Source organism: Oncorhynchus nerka, linkage group LG19, assembly GCF_034236695.1.
Source record: "Oncorhynchus nerka isolate Pitt River linkage group LG19, Oner_Uvic_2.0, whole genome shotgun sequence".
Taxonomy (NCBI): Eukaryota; Metazoa; Chordata; class Actinopteri; order Salmoniformes; family Salmonidae; genus Oncorhynchus; species Oncorhynchus nerka.
In genome coordinates, this window is record NC_088414.1 from 10,076,637 (window position 1) to 10,103,399 (window position 26,763).

At 41.0% G+C, this 26,763-nt stretch overlaps 1 protein-coding gene across 1 annotated transcript; it reads left to right on the forward strand.

Moving 5' to 3' along the window:
- LOC115101015 (cytotoxic granule associated RNA binding protein TIA1-like) lies at positions 1-26,366 on the forward strand. The gene is made up of 12 exons (XM_029620159.2): positions 1-246; positions 9,453-9,549; positions 10,270-10,368; positions 11,929-11,983; positions 12,194-12,281; positions 12,615-12,690; positions 12,965-13,073; positions 13,219-13,314; positions 22,311-22,395; positions 22,524-22,674; positions 24,411-24,559; positions 24,727-26,366. The coding sequence occupies exons 1-12, from the start codon at positions 218-220 to the stop codon at positions 24,863-24,865; spliced, it is 1,173 nt and encodes a 390-aa protein (XP_029476019.1). The 5' UTR covers positions 1-217; the 3' UTR covers positions 24,866-26,366.
- The last annotated feature ends 397 nt before the right edge of the window (positions 26,367-26,763 follow it).

Genomic DNA, 26,763 nt, shown 5'->3' on the forward strand with positions numbered 1-26,763 from the left:
CGCTCTCTTTCTCCGCCATCTTATGTCGCCTTTCCATTGTTCATTGAAGTTAGCAGGGGTGGCGGAGCTATTTACTGCGCATTAAAACATTTCGGGTGTATTGTTCAGTTGACATCAGCAAAATAGGGGGAAGGAGAAAGAACCCACGGTCATCATAGAATACGTGACACACGCGGATTTATCGCTCAGGGTTCGATCTCACACCTCGTCGGGAAATATGATGGACGACGAACAACCCAAGACCCTGTATGTATGAATAGCGGCAAGCTAACTAGCCGACTGACCGTTTATTTTAAGTATCATGTAGCCGTGCATGTATCAATTGCATTTTCTTAATATGTGGTCTGTAATAGTCATGTCAGTCAGTTCTCCACCCTCCTGCTTTCTAGTTGTGAGCCAGCCGCACTGGCTAACTTAGCTAGTTAACAACATGTCAGACGTGTCCATCTTTTAGACAAAGCAAAGGCTGTATTTTGTTGCGAGCACTGTTGCCACTGCACAATAATTTCGAAAGCCACCTTTTTTTAAATCTCAACATTTTATTAATATTGCGATGTTCTTCTTAGCCTATACTACGGGAGTTAACTGTTAATGGTTGTATATTTTGGTAATAGCAGCTATTCGAGAAAGACTAGCATGCTTGCTAACTATCTTGCTTGCTAACTAACGTTAACTCTTGTCGGCAGCATGCCGGGCCTCTAGTTTCTGTATTATGCGAAGCAATGCGGTTGTCATCAGTCTGATACCTTTCCACACCGGTGGCCATACTCTACAATGTCTGTGAAATCATAACCTACCTGCTAACATTGGCTAGCTAGCTACATTTTAACTAGCGACACTGCTCGGCGTACACCAACAATCAGACGACCGTGTTATGTAGGTTTGCTAACTTAATTAACCAATGTTCCCTAACTTACCGTTCATCATACCGCTACAAATCTGAGCTTCAAATTGGGTTTGTCAGCTACCATTTGTATGTCGGTGTTGTTACTACAACACTGCCATGTAATGATAGCGAATGCACGTAGCTATTAGCTAGTTAGTTAAGGAACATAAAACATGTAATGCAATGTGAAAGCGTGGCCTAGTCTTGTCGGATGCCGAGTTTTAGTTTCTGAGGCCTATAGGCGCCTAACGTTACTATCTCAAGGAAATTATAACCGTGAATGTTACTGTATTATGTTGCTGTTACAGTCACGTAAATTCAGGTGTGACAATGTTACAAATAATATGTACAGTGGCTGTAAAATACGGTCGGGTGTTTACTGTTTCCAAACAGCCCAGCTGACTTTACTTCACTGTTGTTTTTCTTCTTTGTATGGCGCATCCCTGTCTTGGTTTCAGTATCACCTCAGTTGGCTTCTTCATGTGGCCACTGGTTATACCGTGCCTTGCTTGGGCTGGTATCCATTTTACGTGAACTCCCAATACCCCAAATGGGTAAATCCGTTTGAAATGAATAACTTTTTTTTTTGACAACCTCCACTTTGATTTAAACAACACTTTACATACATGTTTGCCCATAGAATACGTTTTCAGAAAGTGGATTTTTGGACCTGTGTGCCAAAACGTTCAGGAGATAAAGGTCTCATGGTATGTCAACTTCGAGCACATCTATGGAAGCCTGCGCCCCCCCCCCCCCCCAAAAAAAAAATGTATCAGACAGAGTTATGAGGGAGTAAGTCTATTGAATGAATGTTTTAGTGCAATGTGCCAAATGCCTGTATCGCAAGAAACACTTTTTGTTGTTGCGTGTTCTATGTCTTTTTGGTCTTCGCTCCTTCTGTGCCGGTGTGCACCTTCAAGCACAGACACCAAGCCCCTCCATCTGTCACTCACAACTAACGATGAAAGATGACGTCTTCCTCTCTGACAACAAGCAACTTAAACTCGCTATTTGTGTTTGAGATTTGGTCCAACAGAATCAGTTATATGCACACCGAAACACTTAGATACATTATTTTACTGTAATAGACGAGAATTGAACGTTTATAATGATGCTCTTTTTATGTATTAACTCTCAAAACGTAGAACAGAGCAGACCCTACTGAAACCAGAGTAACAATGAACATGATTGTGGAAAGTGTATGCTCAGTTCTTTTGCTCGGAGCATTGCAGTACCATGTACCACTGGCAGCGTTTTAGCCACAGACTAGTGTGCTAGCCGTCTAGTCTGCAATGAGAATAAAAATACATGTTTATATAAGGAATTGGGAACTAGTTTTAATTCTGAGAAATAAGTATATTCTTATCCAGGTGGGCCACTTGATTTCAACATCTAAACAAAGTGAACAGACTATGTTGTTCAAACAGTTGGAGACGAAGAGAAGGGTGTATTCTTAACAGTTCAACTGTTCTACCTTGTTAGCAAGCAAGCATATCCAAGTTGGCAAGACTTATTTTTATGCCCATTGCAGACTAGACAGCTGGAACATATAAATCAAAGTAGGTTACACTTTTTTTGGTTAATACATGATTCTATGTGTCATAGTTTTGATGTCTTCACTATTCTACAATGTAGAAAATAGTAAAACTAAAGAAACCCTTGAATGAGTAGGTCTCCAAACGTTTGACTGGTACTGTAAGACCCTTTGCGATGAGATTCAATTGAGCTCTGGTGCATCCTGTTTCCATTGATCATCCTTGAGCTGTTTCTACAACTTGATTGGAGTCCTCCTGTGCTAAATTCAATTGATTGGAGATTATTTGGAATGGCACACCTGTTATATAAGGTTGACAGTGCATGTCAGAGCAAAAACCAAGTCACGAGGTCAAAGTATTGTCCTTAGAGCTCCGAGACAGGATTGTGTCAGGGCACAGATCTGGGGGGAGTGTACCAAAACATTTCTGCAGCACTGAAGGTCCCCAAGAACAGTGGCCTCCTTCATTCTTAATTGGAAGAAGTTTGGAACTACCAAGACTCTTCCTAGAGCTGGCCACCTGGCCAAACTGAGCAGTCGGGGGAGAAAGGCTTTGGTCAGGGAGGTGACCAAGAACCCGATGGTCACTAACAGAGCTCTAGAGTTCTTCTGTGGGAGAACCTTCCAGAAGGACAACTTTCTCTGCAGCACTCCACCAATCAAGCCTTTGTTAGTGGCCAGTCAGAAGCCACTCCTTAGTAAAAGGCACATGAAACCCTGCTTGGAGTTTGCCAAAAGGTACCTCAAGGACTCTCAGACCACGAGAAACAAGATTCTCTGGTCTGATGTAACCAAGATTGAACTCTTTGGCCTGAATGCCAAGCGTCACATCTGAAACCTGGCACCATCCCTACGGTGAGTCGTGGTGGCAGCATCATGCTGTGTGGATTTTTTTCCACGTCAGAGACTGGGACACCTAGTCAGGATTGAGGCAAAGATGAACGGAGCAAAGAGCGCTCAGGACCTCCGACTGGGTGTGAAGGTTCATCTTCCAACAGGACAACGGCCCTAAGCGCATAGCCAAGACAACACAGGAGTGACTTTGGGACAAGTCTCTGAATGTTCTTGAGTGACCCAGACTTGAACCCGATCGAACATCTCTGGAGAGACCTGAAGCAAAGCTCCCCATCCAACCTGACAGAGCTTGAGATCAGCACAGAAGAATGGGAGAAAACCCTCAAATATAGGTGTGCCAAGCTTGTAGCATCATACCCAAGGAGACTCAATGCAGTAATCGCTGCCAAAGGTGTTTCAAAGTACTGAGTAAAAGGTCTGAATACTTACGTAAATGTTTTTGTTTTTTTAAATATAAAGTTAAATATTCTGCATACCGGTTTTTGCTTAGTCATTATGGGGTATTGTGTGTAGATTGAGGGACAAAAACAATTGAATCAATTTTAGAATAAGGCTGGAACATAATGTGGAAAAGGTCGAGGGGTCTGAATACTTTCCGAATGGTGAATTGCCCCTAACTTTGAAAAAAAACCTAAGATTTTTAGGCCATATCATCCAGCTTTAGTAGTAAGTCATAATTGAGATACTAAGTCATTATGAGATATGCAAGTCTGGATCATGGACATTGAATAGTCTGGGATTCAAACAATAACAACGCATTTCCCTGCTACTTTATTTGGTTAACAGTTGAGGAATGGGGCGGGAGAAACGTAACCGTTCTCAAATACATAGACGCAAAGACCCTGAAATTATAGTTTTAACCACTTTTTGAAGTTATACAGTGTCCGTTTTTAAAAGGGCAAACTGGGATTGGTACATACATTTTTTGGGACTTTTTAAGTTGTTCATATAGACCTTGAGTGTAGCTTAGGGGACTGGGAGCAACAGTCTTATCCCATCAGAACCCCAAATAGTCTTGTTTTACTCATGTTTTTTTAAACAATGTAGTTGTAAACAAATACTGTTTAGCTTCAAAACATGGTTAAAACTATAATTTTTATGTCGTGGGTGGTCAGTACTTGCATCCATATGTGAAAGTCCTTGCGTCTATGTATATGGTTGACTACATTTCTCCTGCCCCGTTCTTAGTGGCGGGGAAGTGCTTTGTTGAATCCCAGATTGAAAAGTCCTGCAGGGGCAATGTCCATGATCCAGACTTACTATCTCATGATAATGACTTTAACTCATAATTATGACATATCTCAACTCCTAGTCATAAAAAAAAAAAAAAATTATAATGTGGGTGATGGGAATGGGCTTCCACACATCCATGTCTTCATCACTGGAACGAAACGGTTTAGTTCCATATAATTTAAACACTTACAAACCATTCAACTTTTCATTTAATTTTTTTTTAATAGGAATATATTTTTTTAGACCTTTAACATCAATTATTTAAAAACAGGGCTCTATGCTGATGTTTTTTTTTACCGGGTATGTGCCTAAGTTGGAAAATGTAGGTGGGCACAAATATTTAGGCACGCAATGAAAAATATTTGAGGTAATGACGCTAGAGTCCTTTGTTTTTCTAGGCACACTGGTGCTCCTAAATTAAAATTCCAGGTCGCACAGCAAAGTAATTAGGCGCATATGCGAGTAAAACGATCGCACTCTAGAGCACTGTAAACTCAATTTTTTAAAATCACATTTTATTGGCCACATACACCTGGTTAGCAGATGTTATTGCGAGTGTAGCGAAATGCTTGTGCTTCTAGTTCTGACAGTACAAGTAATCTAACAATTCCACAACCACTACCTAATACACACAAATCTAAGGGAAGGGAAGGAATGAGGAATATGTACATGTATGGCTGGGCCATGAGATGCAATGGATGGTATATACAGTATATACATCTGGGATGAGTAGTGCTAGATATGTAAACATCATTATTAAAGTGGCATTAATAAAGTGACTAGTGATCCGTTTGTTAGAGTGGCCAAACGGATCACTAGTCACTTTATTAATGCCACTTTAATAATGATGTCTGCATATCTTGCACAATCAGCAAATTCATATTTGTATATGTTGTAGTGTAGCTTAGAGACCATATTTCACATCTGAAATGTTAGTGTTTTTGTGTTGAGACAACATGATCTTGAATACAGTGGGTAATTTCAATCATAGAAATATAATTCATAGAATGGACCCTTCAGACCACTGCAATTTAACTGGTACACAATTGAGTTGTTATTGAAATGACTTGTAAGTACTACCACAAAGATGACTGCCGGTCCACCCACTGTCGAATGGCAACTTAGAATATACATGACCATTTATCTGTGTTCATATGATTTCAATAGGTTTCCTATAGAAGATTGACAGTATAATTTGAAACAGATATTCCGATTTCAAGTCATTCTCTGACGTGTGGACCTCCAACCATCTTTGTGGTACCATGTTTGAAAGTTGACATTTTAACATTTTGATCAGTGAAAACATGACACCCACCCTGTATTCAAGAGCATGTTTTGTCTCAACCAATGGCGTGCAAATCACAAAAAACGTCAATGTAAAATTGGGTCTAAGTTACAAATGTGATTATGTAAAAATTAGGAGTTTACAAGATTGTAGATACTTGAAGTTAAATGACAATTTCTATGAAACATTATTCCTTCCCTTTACTTAGTTATGTGTGTATTATGAAGAGGTCGACCGATTTAATCGGAATGGCCAATTTTAATTAGGGCCGATTTCAAGTTTTCATAACAATCGGAAAACGGTATTTTTGGCCGCATATTTTTTATTTTTTGTACCTTTTTATTTAACCTGTTGCTTCTACTCGGGACGCTTGCGTCCCAACTAGAGCTCTGGAAATGCAAATGCGCTACGCTAAATGCTAATAGTATTAGTTAAAACTCAAAAGTTCATTAAAATACACATGCAGGGTATCGAATTAAAGCTACACTCGTTGTGAATCCAGGCAACAAGTCAGATTTTTAAAATGCTTTTCGGCGAAAGCATGAGAAGCTATTATCTGATAGCATGCAACACCCCAAAAGACCCACAGGGGACGTAAACAAAATAATTAGCATTTCGGCGTTACACAAACCGCACAATAAAATAGAAAACATTCATTACCTTTCACCATCTTCTTTGTTGGCACTCCTAGATGTCCCATAAACACTATTTGGGTCTTTATTTCGATTAAATCGGTCCATATAAAGCCTAGATATCGTTATATGTAGACTGTGTGATAAACGAAAAAAAACATCGTTTCAAAACGTAACGTCATTTTTTAAAATTCAAAAAGTCGACGATAAACTTTCACAAAACACTTCGAAATACGTTTGTAATGCAACTTTAGGTATTAGTAAACGTTAATAAGCGATAAAATTCATCAGGAGGCGATGTAAAGATCATTAGCTGTCCGTCTGGAAAAATGTCCGGCTAGAAACTCAACGAAAATATCCGGTCCTAGACCGGATTAGATACGGTGTCCTGCATGTGTTTGACCAAGAAAAAACTCGAAGGGAAATGACAAGACTCTAGACACCGTGTGGAAGCTGTAGGTAGTCAATTAATTGTGGTTCACCTTTATCAATGGGATCAAGTAGCGCATGGATATATTTTCCCATTTTCAGTGATCAGTTTTTCCTGTGCTTTTCGATGTAAATGCCGTTCTGGTAAAGCCACAGCAGTGATTTAACCAGTTTTTTTAAACGTCTGAGTGTTTTCTATCCACACAGACTAAGCAAATGCATATACTATATTCCTGGCATGAGTAGCAGGGCGCTGAAATGTTGCGCGATTTTTAACAGAATGTTCAAAAAAGTAGAGGGTCGACTGAAGAGGTTAAGTCAGTTAAGAACACATTCTTATTTTCAATGACGGCCTAGAAACGGTGGGTTAACTGCCTTGTTCAGGGGCAGAACGACAGATTTTCACCTTGTCAGCTCGTGGGGATCCAATCTTGCAACCGTACAGTTAACTAGTCCAGCGCTCTAACCACCTGCCTCTCATTGCACTCCACAAGGAGCCTGCCTGTTACGCGAATGCAGTAAAAGCCAAGGAAAGTTGCTAGCTAGCATTAAACTTGTCTTATAAAAAACTATCATAATCACTAGTTATAACTACACATGGTTGATGATATTACTCGTTTATCTAGCATTGCATATAATCGATGCAATGCTGGGGGATGATTTAACAAAAGTGCATATGTGAAAAAAGCAAAATCGTTGGACGGCTGTACCTAACCATAAACACAGCCTTTCTTAAAATCAATACACAGAAGTATATATTTTTAAACCTGCATATTTAGCTAAAAGAAATCCAGGTTAACAGGCAATATTAACCATGTGAAATTGTGTCATTTCTTTTGCGTTCATTGCACGCAGAGTCGGGGTATATGCAACAGTTTGGGCAGCCTGGCTCATTGTGAACTAATTTACCAGAATTTTACGTAATTATGACATACATTGAAGGTTGTACAATGTAACAGGAATATTTAGACTTATGGATGTCACCCGTTAGATAAATACCGAACGGTTCCGTATTTCACTGAAATAATAAACATTTTGTTTTCGAAACGATAGTTTCCGGATTCGACCATATTAATGACCAACGGCTCGTATTTCTGTGTGTTATTATGTTATAATCAAGTCTATGATTTTTTTTAGAGCAGTCTGACTGAGCGGTGGTAGGCAGCAGCAGGCTCGTAAGCATTAATTCAAACAGCACTTTAGTGTGTTTTGCCAGCAGCTCTTCGCAAGCACAGCGCTGTTTATGACTTCAAGCCTATCAGCCTAATGGCTGGTGTAACCGATGTGAAATGGCTAGCTAGTTAGCTGGGTGCGCGCGAATAGCATTTCAAACGTCACTCGCTCTGAGACATGGAGTAGTTATTCCACTTGCTCTGCAAGGGCCGCGGCTTTTGTGGAGCGATGGGTAACGCTGCTTCCAGTGTGGCTGTTGTCGATGTGTCCCTGGTTCGAGCCCAGGTAGGGGCGAGGAGAGGGACGGAGGCTATACTGTTACACTGGCAATACTATAGTGCCTATAAGAACATCCAATAGTCAAAGGTATATGAAATACAAATGGTATGGAGAGAAATAGTCCTATAAATACTATATTAACTACAACCTAAAACTTCTTACCTTGGAATATTGAAGTCTCATGTTAAAAGGAACCACCAACTTTCATATGTTCTCATGTTCTGAGCAAGGAACTCAAATGTTAGCTTTTTTTACATGGCACATATTGCACTTTTACTTCTCCAACTGTTTTTACATTATTTAAACCAAATTGAACATGTTTCATTATTTATTTGAGGCTAAATGGATTTTTATTGATTTATTATATTAACTTAAAATATGTGTTCATTCAGTATTGTTGTAATTGTCATTATTATAAATAAATAAAAATCGTTATTGGCTTTTTTGGTCCTCCAATAATCGGTTTCGGCGTTGAAAATAATCGGTCGACCTCTAGTATTAGGTAGTGGTTGTGGACTTGTTAGATATTGCTGCACTGTCGGAACTAGAAGTACAAGCATTTCACTACACTCGCAATAACATCTGCTAACCAGGTGTATGTGGCCAATAAAATGTGATTTTAAAATAATTTGACAACCCTGTTTGTAAGATTTTTAAATTATACTAATCTCAACCGTTTATGTTTTCCAGTGATGAAGACATGGATGTTTCCCTGTATGGTGGTGTATGCAACATTGTCAACTTTGAGCACCTTTATCTCTTGAATATTTTCATTCAGGTCCCAAAAAGTCACTTTCTGAGCACTTCTACACAATATGTGTGCAAGGTTTTGTTCAAAAGGGATGCTGCCAAAAGTAATTGAATTCAAATGGATTTACCCAATGTAAAACTGAATCATTCAATACAACCTCTTCCTAATGGTTAGTTGTGAGGTAAAATAGTGTGGTTTAAAGGAACAGTTCATCCCCAAAATAAGAAACGATTCCAGACGGTTTCACACCTCAGCAACGTTGTGGATGGTGGTGAACCGTCCCTTTTAAATCCACACTTCCTTGTCTATTTATTGTCTGCTAAGTGGAGCATCCATTTCTCTTCTATTTGCTGAGCTGAGGGTGTCCATGCTGATGTGTTGTCACTGTGCTGCAGGTATGTGGGAAACCTGTCCCGGGATGTGACCGAAGCCCTCGTCATGCAGCTGTTCGGACAGATCGGACCCTGCAAGAGCTGTAAAATGATAGTAGATGTGAGTCAAAAATCAACCTTTCTGTTGTCTGGGAATGAACCTTCTTCAATCAGATTCCCCTATGATTCTGCTCAGAATGACTTAACGCTGCGCCATGTTCAGTTAGAACAAACCCGGAGAAAATGTTTTTTTATTTTTTTATTTTTTTAATATTAGCATTATATTAAAGTGAGGGCATTACCTCCGCTTAAAAAAAATGTCTCTAGTTTTGTGCCAACCAAACGTTGACCATGACTAGGGGCCTATTCAGTGGTCTGCAGCACATACAACATTGCAGAAATGTAATGTGTCGAACCTATAAGAAAACAAACGTGACCACACAATTCCCTGTTGAACATGACGGAGAGGAATGTCTATACAATGCTGCTTTATCTGAAACCCCACAGAATGAGCCCCAGGACTGATTAGCCCAATAGGACAAACAGCGTTGACCAATCTTAGCCAGGAGCCTGTTTAAGAACACATTGTACTGCTGTGAGTCTTACCTCTGGGATTGATTCATATTAGGATCCTGAGTCTTGTCAGTCGAAATAGAAGACGTGTTGTTTGGCCAATCTCTTAACGATGACGAATGGTCACGGGTTTGAGTTGCATAGGCTAGCTAGAGCTGCCCATTTACATTGCAAGGAGGGAGACTCAACTAGGCCTACCTTTTTTACAATGGTAGGATGAAATTCCCAGTTCTGACGTTAAAAAGTCCCTGTTCTTGTCCCCCTCCAGACGGCAGGTAATGACCCCTACTGCTTTGTGGAGTTCTACGAACACAGGCACGCTGCCGCGTCACTCGCAGCCATGAACGGTCGTAAAATAATGAGTAAGGTAAGCTATCGTATCTACAGGGTGAGTCGGCTTGGGGAGGGGAGGTTTGGCCAAACGACCGGAGGAAGGAACTGAAGCCCCTAGGGGAGGGGAGGTTTGGCCAAAAGACAGGAGGAAGGAATTGAAGCCCCTATCCCCAGACACTTGACTTGATGCAGGTCTGGAAAGGTCGGATGTGTGCGAGCATTATGGCAGACCTATGAGAAGTGTCTAGGGGTAGCGACTGAGGCCCATTGACTGGGTATCACATTGCATCATGGGTATCGCACTGCGTCGTGTTGTCCGTTCAACCCCAACCATTTACATTAAACCTCAGTAAGTATTACATGAATGGAAAGGTTTTTTTCGTGATTGGTCAATAATACCACAACACCAGAAAGTTTTGTAGGGTACTTAGGTTCGGTTTGAGTGGGTGGCAGCATGTCTTCCAACGATAGGGTACTATGTTCTTCACCCCAAAATCTAGCTTTCTCCATTCTGCTCTGGTTTTTAGAGAATACTACATATTCCGTAGATGGCGTCCTATATACATTAGAAAAACACTGCAGGCCCCAATCTCAAATTAACGGGGACGTTTGACACGGTGTAATTTGACTGAATTAGATGGTGCCATTTGTTTGGGTTTGAAGCCTGCCGATGTCTCACTGGAAGTAAAACGTCTTGTTCCTTTGGCCTGAGGGGAAATGCTGAACGAGCGTGGAGGAGGGATTGCACTTGAATTCAAACACTGTATGAAACACCTGTTGATAAGATGTTATGGATACCCCCAAAAATGTTTCGGGTTATTTAACTACAAAATGTAGCTTGGTAGTGATTTACATTTTTTTACGGATTCTGTGCCGTTCCCCTGACCCTGCCGTCCTCGATTGGGTGTAGCTTCTTCTCATCCTCTGTCCTTACCCTCTGTGGTCGGAGTTCTCGCTCCTGCTGGTAGACAGAGGCCCTGGACGTCGCCCATGTAAACGGGGTCACGCTCAGAAGAGAAGACTATAGCCAATTAGTATTGGCAGCACGTCCCATGACTTTAAACCTGGTTGGGTTGTGTAATCTTTCTAAGTAGTGCCCCCCCCCTATTAACCTGTTTCAAATAACACTCCTCTACTTCTACACTGCCAGTCTCTATTATTATTATTGTGTACAATGTGTTCTTTTGCAAATTCCTTTGCATAAAGAATCCAGATAATAACTATACTATATCTCTAAAGACACATTCAGTTGAAAATATTTTATCCTCAACAGGTAATGAAGGACCATTTGAGGAGTAATACAAGTTCGTAAAATTCACTTGTTTGTAAGTCCCTTGTTATTTGGACCCTTTTTTAAAAAACTTCCTAGACGTTTTGTTCCAAATTTGATTGATTAGACAGTGAGACTGAATTGTGACATAGTCTGAGTGTGAGCAGGCTTTCCCTCTTATCATTGTGTGACTACAACAAGCCCTCTGATCGGCAAACAGACGGGCACGTGTGCTGTCCAAGTAAGGCTCGCTTTTCACCCCTCTTTCCGGCTCTCTTTCTTTCTCTCTCTTTCTCTTCCTTTCTCTTTCTTTCTTTTCTTCAGGAGGTCAAAGTGAACTGGGCCACAACCCCTAGCAGCCAGAAGAAAGACACAAGCAGTGAGCATGATCTCCCTTGATACTTTGACACGGCCCATACCCAACTGTTTTTAAGGAGTGTGTAGCGCCTGTATAACGCATGGGGGGGCTAGACTGTGCTTGGTGCATTCAGAGCACATTTATATTCCAAGAATTGTTAGCATTGGTGCCTAAAATGAGTTGGCTATATAAAAATAAAAAAACGTATGATACATATGATTCTGTGTTCAGATCACTTCCACGTTTTCGTCGGAGACCTCAGTCCTGAAATCACCACGGATGACATCAAAGCTGCCTTTGCCCCCTTTGGGAGGATATCGTGAGTGTTCTCTCTGCTTCTCCTTACCCAAGTTATTATCTCGGTTATGCTTATTCAAAACACTACAAAGATTGTGACTGTATTGATTGAACAGAAGAGAACAACAACCTGTACTCCCAGCATTCATCTGTCAAATATGTTCTCTACAGATCTTTTTCGCGTATCTCTCAAGAAGCAAATATGCACAACCGAACTTCTTAGAATCCTACTTATCAAGTGCTGGACAGAAACCCAGGGAGCTGGTGGCAAGGAAAAGCTCCCTGGAAACACTGCTCAGTAGGATTGATTCTGTGCTCTCGTCTTGCCAACCGGTGTTTTTCTGTCTGTTCGTAGTGATGCCCGGGTGGTGAAAGACATGGCTACTGGCAAATCTAAAGGCTATGGCTTTGTGTCCTTCTTCAACAAATGGGTGAGTGTCCCCCACCACCCTCGGCCTACTGCTCACTCTTGGGTTTGTGGCTTGTAAGAAATCATTAGCGTCGGCACGAAGAGTGTGAGCCTCCAATCCTTTGTTGTTGTCCCCCCTAAACAACAGCCAGCAATGTTTAGCCAAGCAAATACCACTCTGTAGTTGATTCGCTACGTTGGTGTAGATAAGGTTTAGATTCTAGGTTATACCGTGATTACTACCACCATGCTTTATAAAGTCTGTGGATATTGGAACTGTGTGTGTGTGTGTGTAGGATGCAGAGAATGCCATCCAACAGATGGGAGGTCAGTGGCTGGGAGGACGGCAGATCAGGACCAACTGGGCCACCAGGAAGCCCCCTGCACCCAAAGCCACCTACGAGAGTGAGTTAGACACACCTCTCACTGCTCCAAAGAATGACTTGCACACACCTGTTGGTTATTGAATACAACAACAAAAAAGATTGTCCATCTATTGTCATTCAAAGTTTTAAATGCATCTTCTATTCCTCCCCAACTTGTGGAGCAGCGAACACAAAGCACCTGTCGTTTGAGGAGGTAGTGAACCAGTCCAGCCCCAGCAACTGTACCGTCTACTGTGGAGGAGTCACTGCAGGGCTTACAGGTATAGAACTACCCCGGGGGTTTCCTTTAGGAAAATGGACAACGTGACCAGAAAGGTTTGCCAAAAGGGGAAAACTATTCGAAAGGGCGCACCTGATGCACGCGGTATGTGACCGAGAAGATAATCTCTGTTAGACACTTGGGTGAATCTAAAGATGCAACAAACTAGGATGGGTTGCTAATATGATTAGTGCGTTTGTGCTTTTGGACAATGAAAGAAAGTTTATTATAGAACTGGAGAAAATTGGCGAATGAAGAAGTCTTTCATAGGGAGCGCGTGGCAGTCGCAACTCAAAGGGGAGGGGTTTGTGGCGAATATAGCCTATAGGCATCTCTCTCCAATATGCATGCGCTCTGCTCTCCAGACTCCACTCAGCTGTATAGCCTATAGGCATCTCTCTATAATATGCATGCGCTCTGCTCTCCAGACTCCACTCAGCTGTATAGCCTATAGGCATCTCTCTCCAATATGCATGCGCTCTGCTCTCCAAACTCCACTCAGCTGTATAGCCTATAGGCATATCTCTCCAATATGCATGCTCTGCTCTCCAGACTCCACTCAGCTGTATAGCCTATAGGCATATCTCTCCAATATGCATGCTCTGCTCTCCAGACTCCACTCAGCTGTATAGCCTATTCTTGTGCATTTGTTTCATGTGAATTGTTTGCCCTTTGTTTGTTTCTTTTGATCAATTCCCCATTACATTCACTACATGACCAAAAGTATGTGGACACACCTTCAAATTAGTGCCTTCGACTATCTCAGCCACAACTGTTGCTTGAGGTGTGTGAAATCGAGCACACCGCCATGCAATCGCCATAGACAAACAATGACCGAAGAATGGCCCTTACTGAAGAGCTCAGTGACTTTCAACGTGGCACCGTCATAGAATGCCACCTTTCCAACAAGTCAGTTTGTCAAATTCCAGCCCTGCTAGAGCTGCCCCGGTCAACTGTAAGTGTAGTTATTGTGAAGTGGAAACGTCGAGAAGCAACCACTGCTCAGCCGCGAAGTGGTAGGCCAGACAAGCTCACAGAGCGGGACCGCTGAAGCCCGTAGCGTGTAACGATCCTCTGTAACACTCACTACCGAGTTGCTGCCTCTGGAAGCAACGTCAGCACAAAGAACTGTTCATCGGAAGCTTCGTGAAATGGGTTTCCATGGCCGAGCAGCAGCACACAAGCCTAAGATCGCCAACTGGTATGGAGTAGGTGTGATGGTTTCTAAACCCCCTGCTACTGTGATTTTCAATGTGAAATAATCTACAGTGGATCTACAAGCTTTGGCTGGAATGGTGTAATGCTTGCCGCCAACTCTGGAGCAATGAAAACATGTTCTCTGGAGTGATGACTCACGCTACACCATCTGGCAGTCCAACGGAAGAACTGGGTTTGGCTGATGCCAGGAGAACGCTACCTGCCACAATGCATAGTGCCAACTGTAAAGTTTGGTGGATGAGGAATAATGTTCTGGGGCTGTTTTTCATTGTTCGGGCTAGGCCCCTTAGTTCAAGTGAAGGGAAATCTTAACGCGACAGCATACAATGTTATTCTAAACTATTCTAACTACAGTATAACTAGAAGCCCCTCTCTCCTCTCTACAGTATAACTAGTATCTCTCTTCTCTACAGTATAACTAGTATCTCTCCTCTACAGTATAACTAGTATCTCTACAGTATCACTAGTATCTCTCTTCACTACAGTATAACTAGTATCTCTCCTCTCTACAGTATAACTAGTATCACTAGTATCTCTCCTCTCTACAGTATAACTAGTATCTCTACAGTATAACTAGTATCTCTCTTCTCTACAGTATAACTAGTATCTCTCCTCTCTACAGTATAACTAGTATCACTAGTATCTCTCCTCTCTACAGTATAACTAGTATCTCTCCTCTCTACAGTATAACTAGTATCTCTACAGTATCACTAGTATCTCTCTTCACTACAGTATAACTAGTATCTCTCCTCTCTACAGTATAACTAGTATCTCTACAGTATCACTAGTATCTCTCTTCACTACAGTATAACTAGTATCTCTCCTCTCTACAGTATAACTAGTATCACTAGTATCTCTCCTCTCTACAGTATAACTAGTATCTCTCCTCTCTACAGTATAACTAGTATCTCTCTTCTCTACAGTATCACTAGTATCTCTCTTCTCTACAGTATCACTAGTATCTCTCCTCTACAGTATCACTAGTATCTCTCTTCTCTACAGTATAACTAGTATCTCTCCTCTCTACAGTATCACTAGTATCTCTCCTCTCTACAGTATCACTAGTATCTCTCTTCTCTACAGTATAACTAGTATCTCTCCTCTCTACAGTATAACTAGTATCTCTCTTCTCTACAGTATCACTAGTATCTCTCTTCTCTACAGTATAACTAGTATCTCTCCTCTCTACAGTATCACTAGTATCTCTCCTCTCTACAGTATCACTAGTATCTCTCCTCTCTACAGTATAACTAGTATCTCTCTTCTCTACAGTATAACTAGTATCTCTCTCCTCTACAGTATAACTAGTATCTCTCCTCTCTACAGTATAACTAGTATCTCTCTTCTCTACAGTATCACTAGTATCTCTCTCTCTACAGTATCACTAGTATCTCTCCTCTCTACAGTATCACTAGTATCTCTCCTCTCTACAGTATCACTAGTATCTCTCTTCTCTACAGTATAACTAGTATCTCTCTCTCTACAGTATAACTAGTATCTCTCTTCTCTACAGTATAACTAGTATCTCTCTTCTACAGTATAACTAGTATCTCTACAGTATCACTAGTATCTCTCTTCTCTACAGTATAACTAGTATCTCTACAGTATCACTAGTATCTCTCTTCACTACAGTATAACTAGTATCACTAGTATAACTAGTATCACTAGTATCTCTCCTCTCTACAGTATAACTAGTATCTCTCCTCTCTACAGTATAACTAGTATCTCTCTTCTCTACAGTATCACTAGTATCTCTCTTCTCTACAGTATAACTAGTATCTCTCCTCTCTACAGTATCACTAGTATCTCTCTCCTCTCTACAGTATAACTAGTATCTCTCTTCTCTACAGTATAACTAGTATCTCTCTTCTCTACAGTATCACTAGTATCTCTCTTCTCTACAGTATAACTAGTATCTCTCCTCTCTACAGTATAACTAGTATCTCTACAGTATCACTAGTATCTCTCTTCACTACAGTATAACTAGTATCTCTCCTCTCTACAGTATAACTAGTATCACTAGTATCTCTCCTCTCTACAGTATAACTAGTATCTCTCCTCTCTACAGTATAACTAGTATCTCTCTTCTCTACAGTATAACTAGTATCTCTCCTCTCTACAGTATCACTAGTATCTCTCCTCTCTACAGTATCACTAGTATCTCTCCTCTCTACAGTATCACTAGTATCTCTCTTCTCTACAGTATCACTAGTATCTCTCTTCTCTACAGTATAACTAGTATCTCTCCTCTCTACAGTATCACTAGTATCTCTCCTCTCTACAGTATCACTGGTATCTCTCTTCTCTACAGTATAACTAGTATCTCTCTTCTCTACAGTATAACTGGTATCTCTCTTCTCTACAGTATAACTGGTATCTCTCTTCTCTACAATATCACTAGTATCTCTCCTCTCTACAGTATCACTAGTATCTCTCCTCTCTACAGTATCACTAGTATCTCTCCTCTACAGTATCACTAGTATCTCTCCTCTACAGTATCACTAGTATCTCTCCTCTACAGTATCACTAGTATCTCTCTCCTCTACAGTATCACTAGTATCTCTCTTCTCTACAGTATAACTAGTATCTCTCCTCTCTACAGTATCACTAGTATCTCTCCTCTCTACAGTATCACTAGTATCTCTCTTCTCTACAGTATCACTAGTATCTCTCTTCTCTACAGTATAACTAGTATCTCTCCTCTCTACAGTATCACTAGTATCTCTCCTCTCTACAGTATCACTAGTATCTCTCTTCTCTACAGTATAACTGGTATCTCTCTTCTCTACAGTATAACTGGTATCTCTCTTCTCTACAGTATCACTAGTATCTCTCCTCTCTACAGTATCACTAGTATCTCTCCTCTCTACAGTATCACTAGTATCTCTCCTCTACAGTATCACTAGTATCTCTCCTCTCTACAGTATCACTAGTATCTCTCCTCTCTACAGTATCACTAGTATCTCCTCGCTACAGTATCACTAGTATCTCTCCTCGCTACAGTATCACTAGTATCTCTCCTCGCTACAGTATCACTAGTATCTCTCTTCTCTACAGTATCACTAGTATCTCTCCTCGCTACAGTATCACTAGTATCTCTCCTCGCTACAGTATCACTAGTATCTCTCCTCTCTACAGTATCACTAGTATCTCTCCTCTCTGCAGATACAGTATCACTAGTATCTCTCCTCTCTGCAGTATCACTAGTATCTCTCCTCTCTGCAGTATCACTAGTATCTCTCCTCGCTACAGTATCACTAGTATCTCTCTTCTCTACAGTATAACTGGTATCTCTCTTCTCTACAGTATAACTGGTATCTCTCTTCTCTACAGTATCACTAGTATCTCTCCTCTCTACAGTATCACTAGTATCTCTCCTCTCTACAGTATCACTAGTATCTCTCCTCTACAGTATCACTAGTATCTCTCCTCTCTACAGTATCACTAGTATCTCTCCTCTCTACAGTATCACTAGTATCTCCTCGCTACAGTATCACTAGTATCTCTCCTCGCTACAGTATCACTAGTATCTCTCCTCGCTACAGTATCACTAGTATCTCTCTTCTCTACAGTATCACTAGTATCTCTCCTCGCTACAGTATCACTAGTATCTCTCCTCGCTACAGTATCACTAGTATCTCTCCTCTCTACAGTATCACTAGTATCTCTCCTCTCTGCAGATACAGTATCACTAGTATCTCTCCTCTCTGCAGTATCACTAGTATCTCTCCTCTCTGCAGTATCACTAGTATCTCTCCTCGCTACAGTATCACTAGTATCTCTCCTCGCTACAGTATCACTAGTATCTCTCCTCGCTACAGTATCACTAGTATCTCTCCTCTCTACAGTATCACTAGTATCTCTCCTCTCTACAGTATCACTAGTATCTCTCCTCTCTACAGTATAACTAGTATCTCTCTTCTCTACAGTATAACTAGTATCTCTCTTCTCTACAGTATAACTAGTATCTCTCTTCTCTACAGTATCACTAGTATCTCTCTTCTCTACAGTATCACTAGTATCTCTCTTCTCTACAGTATAACTAGTATCTCTCTTCTCTACAGTATCACTAGTATCTCTCTTCTCTACAGTATAACTAGTATCTCTCCTCTCTACAGTATAACTAGTATCTCTACAGTATCACTAGTATCTCTCTTCACTACAGTATAACTAGTATCTCTCCTCTCTACAGTATAACTAGTATCACTAGTATCTCTCCTCTCTACAGTATAACTAGTATCTCTCTTCTCTACAGTATAACTAGTATCTCTCCTCTCTACAGTATCACTAGTATCTCTCCTCTCTACAGTATCACTAGTATCTCTCCTCTCTACAGTATCACTAGTATCTCTCCTCTCTACAGTATCACTAGTATCTCTCCTCTCTACAGTATCACTAGTATCTCTCTCCTCTCTACAGTATCACTAGTATCTCTCTTCTCTACAGTATAACTAGTATCTCTCTTCTCTACAGTATCACTAGTATCTCTCTTCTCTACAGTATAACTAGTATCTCTCCTCTCTACAGTATAACTAGTATCTCTACAGTATCACTAGTATCTCTCTTCACTACAGTATAACTAGTATCTCTCCTCTCTACAGTATAACTAGTATCACTAGTATCTCTCTTCACTACAGTATAACTAGTATCTCTCCTCTCTACAGTATCACTAGTATCTCTCCTCTCTACAGTATCACTAGTATCTCTCTTCTCTACAGTATAACTAGTATCTCTCTTCTCTACAGTATAACTGGTATCTCTCTTCTCTACAGTATAACTGGTATCTCTCTTCTCTACAATATCACTAGTATCTCTCCTCTCTACAGTATCACTAGTATCTCTCCTCTCTACAGTATCACTAGTATCTCTCCTCTACAGTATCACTAGTATCTCTCCTCTCTACAGTATCACTAGTATCTCTCCTCTCTACAGTATCACTAGTATCTCTCCTCTCTACAGTATCACTAGTATCTCTCCTCTCTACAGTATCACTAGTATCTCCTCGCTACAGTATCACTAGTATCTCTCCTCGCTACAGTATCACTAGTATCTCTCCTCGCTACAGTATCACTAGTATCTCTCTTCTCTACAGTATCACTAGTATCTCTCCTCTCTACAGTATCACTAGTATCTCTCCTCTCTACAGTATCACTAGTATCTCTCCTCGCTACAGTATCACTAGTATCTCTCCTCGCTACAGTATCACTAGTATCTCTCCTCGCTACAGTATCACTAGTATCTCTCCTCGCTACAGTATCACTAGTATCTCTCCTCGCTACAGTATCACTAGTATCTCTCTTCTCTACAGTATCACTAGTATCTCTCCTCGCTACAGTATCACTAGTATCTCTCCTCTCTACAGTATCACTAGTATCTCTCCTCTCTGCAGATACAGTATCACTAGTATCTCTCCTCTCTGCAGTATCACTAGTATCTCTCCTCTCTGCAGTATCACTAGTATCTCTCCTCGCTACAGTATCACTAGTATCTCTCCTCGCTACAGTATCACTAGTATCTCTCCTCGCTACAGTATCACTAGTATCTCTCCTCGCTACAGTATCACTAGTATCTCTCCTCTCTACAGTATCACTAGTATCTCTCCTCTCTACAGTATCACTAGTATCTCTCTTCTCTACAGTATCACTAGTATCTCTCTTCTCTACAGTATCACTAGTATCTCTCTTCTCTACAATATCACTAGTATCTCTCCTCTCTACAGTATCACTAGTATCTCTCCTCTACAGTATCACTAGTATCTCTCCTCTCTACAGTATCACTAGTATCTCTCCTCTCTACAGTATCACTAGTATCTCTCCTCTCTACAGTATCACTAGTATCTCTCTTCTCTACAGTATCACTAGTATCTCTCTTCTCTACAGTATAACTAGTATCTCTCCTCTCTACAGTATCACTAGTATCTCTCTTCTCTACAGTATCACTAGTATCTCTCTTCTCTACAGTATAACTGGTATCTCTCTTCTCTACAGTATAACTGGTATCTCTCTTCTCTACAGTATCACTGGTATCTCTCCTCTCTACAGTATCACTGGTATCTCTCCTCTCTACAGTATCACTAGTATCTCTCCTCTACAGTATCACTAGTATCTCTCCTCTCTACAGTATCACTAGTATCTCTCCTCTCTACAGTATCACTAGTATCTCTCCTCTCTACAGTATCACTAGTATCTCCTCGCTACAGTATCACTAGTATCTCTCCTCGCTACAGTATCACTAGTATCTCTCTTCTCTACAGTATCACTAGTATCTCTCCTCGCTACAGTATCACTAGTATCTCTCCTCGCTACAGTATCACTAGTATCTCTCCTCTCTACAGTATCACTAGTATCTCTCCTCTCTGCAGATACAGTATCACTAGTATCTCTCCTCTACAGTATCACTAGTATCTCTCCTCTCTACAGTATCACTAGTATCTCTCCTCTCTACAGTATCACTAGTATCTCTCCTCTCTACAGTATCACTAGTATCTCCTCGCTACAGTATCACTAGTATCTCTCCTCGCTACAGTATCACTAGTATCTCTCCTCGCTACAGTATCACTAGTATCTCTCCTCTCTACAGTATCACTAGTATCTCTCTTCTCTACAGTATAACTGGTATCTCTCTTCTCTACAGTATAACTGGTATCTCTCTTCTCTACAGTATCACTAGTATCTCTCCTCTCTACAGTATCACTAGTATCTCTCCTCTCTACAGTATCACTAGTATCTCTCGTATCTCTACAGTATCACCAGTATCACTAGTATCTCTCTTCTCTACAGTATCACTAGTATCTCTACAGTATCACTAGTATCTCTCCTCTCTACAGTATCACTAGTATCTCTCCTCTCTACAGTATCACTAGTATCTCTACAGTATCACCAGTATCACTAGTATCTCTCTTCTCTACAGTATCACTAGTATCTCTACAGTATCACTAGTATCTCTCCTCTCTACAGTATCACTAGTATCTCTCGTATCTCTACAGTATCACTAGTATCTCTCTTCTCTACAGTATCACTAGTATCTCTACAGTATCACTAGTATCTCTCCTCTCTACAGTATCACTAGTATCTCTCCTCTCTACAGTATCACTAGTATCTCTCCTCTCTACAGTATCACTAGTATCTCTACAGTATCACCAGTATCACTAGTATCTCTCTTCTCTACAGTATCACTAGTATCTCTACAGTATCACTAGTATCTCTCCTCTCTACAGTATCACTAGTATCTCTCCTCTCTACAGTATCACTAGTATCTCTACAGTATCACCAGTATCACTAGTATCTCTCTTCTCTACAGTATCACTAGTATCTCTACAGTATCACTAGTATCTCTCCTCTCTACAGTATCACTAGTATCTCTCCTCTCTACAGTATCACTAGTATCTCTCCTCTCTACAGTATCACTAGTATCTCTACAGTATCACTAGTATCTCTACAGTATCACTAGTATCTCTACAGTATCACTAGTATCTCTACAGTATCACTAGTATCTCTACAGTATCACTAGTATCTCTACAGTATCACTAGTATCTCTCGTATCTCTACAGTATCACTAGTATCTCTCCTCTCTCTACAGTATCACTAGTATCTCTCCTCTCTACAGTATCACTAGTATCTCTACAGTATCACTAGTATCACTAGTATCTCTCCTCTCTACAGTATCACTAGTATCTCTCTTCTACAGTATAGCTAGTATCTCTCCTCTCTACAGTATCACTGTGATCGTGTTAATATAGGACTGACGGGTATAGAACTTTCCTCTATTTCCCCTCCTTAGAACAACTGATGAGGCAGACCTTCACCCCCTTCGGTCAAATCATGGAGATCAGAGTTTTCCCAGACAAAGGCTACTCGTTTGTGAGGTAAGACCACAGACTCAGAGTGTGTTTTGAGATTTACCCATATTGCAGTTGGACTGCACTCATTGCCATGTGACTGCTCACTCTGACCCCGTCTCACCCTTGTCCTCGCACGTCTCTACCTGGCTTAGGTTCAACTCCCACGAGGGAGCGGCCCACGCCATAGTGTCAGTGAACGGGACGTCCATAGAGGGCCACGTGGTGAAGTGTTACTGGGGGAAGGAGACCACAGACATGGTCAGCCCCATGCAGCAGGTACAGGTGCCTCAGCTCACACCGCAGGTAACATCTCCCTTTCTCATACGTCCATTACTGTCTATTACATATCTGTATATTGTATGTTATAACACGTGTAGGTGTATGTGTATATAATATATACAGTTGAAGTTTACATGCACCTTAGCCAAATACATTTAAACTCAGTTTTTTTAACAATTCCTGACATTTAATCCTAGTAAAAATTCCCTGTCTTAGGCCAGTTAGGATCACCACGTTATTTTAAGAATGTGAAATGTCAGAATAATAGTAGTGTTTTTATTTCCGATTTTATTTCTTTCATCACATTCCCAGTGGGTCAGAAGTTTACATGCACTCAATTAGTATTTGGTAGCATTGACTTTAAATTGTTCAACTTGGGTAAAACGTGTGTAGCCTTCTACAAGCTTCCCACAATAAGTTGGGTGAATTTTAGCCCATTCCTCCTGACAGAGCTGGTGTAACTGAGTCAGGTTTGTAAGGCCTCCTTGCTCGCACACTCTTTTTCAGTTCTGCCCACACATTTTCAATAGGATTGAGGTCAGGGCTTTGTTGTCCTTAAGCCATTTTGCCAGTACTTTGGAAGTATGCTTGGGGTCATTGTCCATTTGGAAGACCGATTTGCGACCAAGCTTTAACTTCCTGACTGATGTCTTGAGATGTTGCTTCAATATATCCACATCATTTTCCTTCCTCATGACGCCATCTATTTTGAAGTGCACCAGTCCCCCATTCAGCAAAGCACCCCCACAACATGATGCTGCCACCCCCGTGCTTCACGGATGGGATGGTGTTCTTCGGCTTGCAAGCCTCTCCCCTTTTCCTCCAAACACAACAATGGTCATTATTGGCAAACAGTTCTATTTTTGTTTCGTCAGACCAAAGGATATTTCTCCTAAAAGTACGATCTTTGTCCCCATGTGCAGTTGCAAACTGTAATCTGGCTTTTTTATGGCAGTTTTGGAGCAGTGGCTTCTTCCTTGCTGAGTGGCCTTTCAGGTTATGTCGATATTGGACTCGTTTTTACTGTGGATATAGATACTTTTGTACCGGTTTCCTACAGCATCTTCACAAGGTCCTTTGCTGCTGTTCTGAGATTGATTTGACCTTTTCCCACCAAAGTACATTCATCTCTAGGAGACTGTTTGACGGCTACGTGGTTCCATGGTGTTTATACTTGCCGACTATTGTTTGTACAGATGAACGTGGTACCTTTAGGCATTTGGAAATTGCTCCCAAGGATGAAACAGACTTGTGGAGGTCTACAATTTTTATTCTGGGTTCTTGGCTGGTTTCTTTTGATTTTCAAATGATGTCAAGCAAAGAAGCACTGAGCTTGATGGTAAGCCTTGAAATATATCCACACGTTCACCTCAAATTGACTCAAATGATGTCAATTAGCAGAAGCTTCTAAAGCCATGACATAATTTTCTGGAATTTTCCAAGCTGTTTAAAGGCACAGTCAACTTAATGTATGTAAACTTCTTACCCACTGGAATTCTGATAGTGAATTGTAAGTGAAATAATCTGTCTGTAAACAATTGTTGGAAAAATTACTTGTTTCATGCACAAAGTAATGTTCTAATTGACTTGCCAAAACTATAGTTTGTTAACAAGAAATGTGTGGAGTGGTTGAAGAACGAGTTAATGACTCCAACCTAAGTGTTTGTAAACGTCCGACTTCAACTGTGTGTGAGAGTTCGAAGTGGGCCTGCTAAGGGAAACCGGTAAACATAGTTGATCTCTAAGCGTTGTCTCCACAGCCGAACAAAATTGGCTTTGCAGCGCAGCCCTACGGCCAGTATGCCCAGTGGTACGGTAATGCCCAGCAGATTGGCCAATACGTGCCCAACGGGTGGCAGGTGCCGACCTACGGAGTCTACGGACAGGCCTGGAACCAGCAGGGCTTCAAGTGAGTACTCATGAACTACCGAAGAGGGGTAAACAAAAATAAAGTGTTGGATTGAAATGCAGCCCGTCAGGATGAGACTACTATGAGACTACTATGAAGTGACATCCGCCCTCAAAGAGCAGTCTTGTTGTTGTTCATCTGACCTCTGACCTCTTGTCTGTGTGCAGTCATTTACAGGCGGGTGCAGGGTGGACGGGCGTTGGAGCGGTCAGTAATGGCGGCGTGGTGGAGCCTGGACAGGGAGTCAACGGGGCGATGCTGGCCAACCAGTCGGTCATGGGCACCGCTGGCTACCACACCCACTGATCAACGCCGGCCCGGCAGCCCAGTGTCTGCCTCCTACCCTCCCACCACCACCACAGGGATCACACGGGGCGGACATGTTCCCCGTCTTTTACAACACCATTTAAGAACTCTATGGCGGGGAGTGGGGATGCGTGATTCCACCTCTTCCTGTCCAGTTCCCCCAATCCTGGTTTTTACATGCAAGTTTAAAGGAGGAGGAGATGAGGCTTGTGTGTCATCCATCGGAGGTCGGAGCGTTTCCCAGTCCTGGGATATAAGATACATGCATATAGATATATGCACACAAACACACACCCATGTCCACACAGACACACACATACCTTACAAAGGTCTTTGGCCCCGTGTCAGATCGATTGACTCAAGAATCAGAAAGGACTATGCCATTTTTAATTAAAGTACTATTAAATAAATAAAATACACGATAAACAAGAAAAAGCGACTTCTTTTGGATTTGCTTTTTCTTGTTGGTTTGTTTATTAAGAACAATTTCAACTGCTGATATCGTTTAAGAAACGACGCTTTGCCTGTTTTTGTTTCGGGACTGTCATTTTAAAGAACTGTTTATAGCAAGGACACCATGGAATCATGTGAAATGTAAGAACCTTTTTTTGTTTATCATTTTTTTTTTTTTGATCAAATGGATATCAACTGTGGAATTTTTAAAAATACGATTTTCAATCTCAACTAAAAACCAATTGCAGGGATTACTGCCACTGTTCTTTCTTTACGAGGCAGACATATTGCACAATACTATTACTCTTAGTTACCTTTTCACACAATTTGATGTTACAAAAATTCTAGGTATTGAATTGTTTTGCATTCCACTTTATTTTTCCTTTTGAAAAGTTTATTTTAGGAGGGCTTACATACTATACTGTTTTGTATGTAAATAACCAAACCGTCTGTTAAACTGTTCTGAGAAGGTCTAGAGGGGGAAAAACCTCATGTTAATTATGGAAGCTTGCTTGTTTTTTTGACTAGCGGCCCGGGGGTAAGGGATCATTAACAGTAGACGTGGGCATATTAGCGTCACTGTCTAATGCTGGTTCAGGACAATGTAAGGACAGTACAACATTTGATTCTTCCAGGGGCCTGTGAGGAGAGAACAGCATTGCAAAATGAGCTAGACCGAAAAGTAATGTAGACTTAAAGTTATTCTGTGTATAAAACCTAAATATTGAACTTTTTTTTTTGCTTTTTATTTTTTTTTAATTATAAAGTAGTAAATAGTTGTAAAAAAACGGGGGAAAAACTTGACCGGATCAGAATTTTGAACTGGTTCCCCCTAATGGAGTTGATTTAATAATACCGTTGGTCGAGACCCCTTGTTTTGCCTTATTTTGAGTTCATTTCATTTGAACCAACCTATTATCATAAACGGCTCATAAAGTCAGGTTATTTTCCGACCTTGTGTTTTTGAGGCGGTGTTTCTGGGGGTTATGTTGATGCTACGACGTGTTCTTGCTTTGTCCCATTAAAATGCTGATGCGTATAAACACTGCTTGTGGGAACGGTTCATATTTCTCTCCACTGTTCTTGTTACTGTATTTAAAACCGCTCGATGTGAGCTTGGTTCAGTCTTGCAATTAAATGTTGTTTGTTGTTTACAATGAGCTTGCTTACATGTAATGTTCAGATCCAGTGATTTTTTAAAATCAGAACACGTTGTGTTGGTAGCAGAAACTGGAATAATTGAACAGAGCAGGCCTTCCTACAGTACAGGCCTACCTACAGTACAGGCCTACCTACAGTACAGGCCTTCCTACAGTACAGGCCTTCCTACAGTACAGGCCTACCTACAGTACAGGCCTACCTACAGTACAGAACCTTTTGACACAAGCTGTTGAGCATGAATTTATGAACTACGGGTGTAAACCAACAAAATAGACTGAACAAAT

Coding starts and splice junctions, on each gene's coding strand:
- LOC115101015 (XM_029620159.2), top strand. CDS start 218: ATGATGGACGACGAACAACCCAAGACCCT. Junction 12,282..12,614: donor GCCCCCTTTGGGAGGATATC/GTGAGTGTTCTC, acceptor GTCTGTTCGTAG/TGATGCCCGGGTGGTGAAAG. Junction 13,074..13,218: donor ACCCAAAGCCACCTACGAGA/GTGAGTTAGACA, acceptor CTTGTGGAGCAG/CGAACACAAAGCACCTGTCG.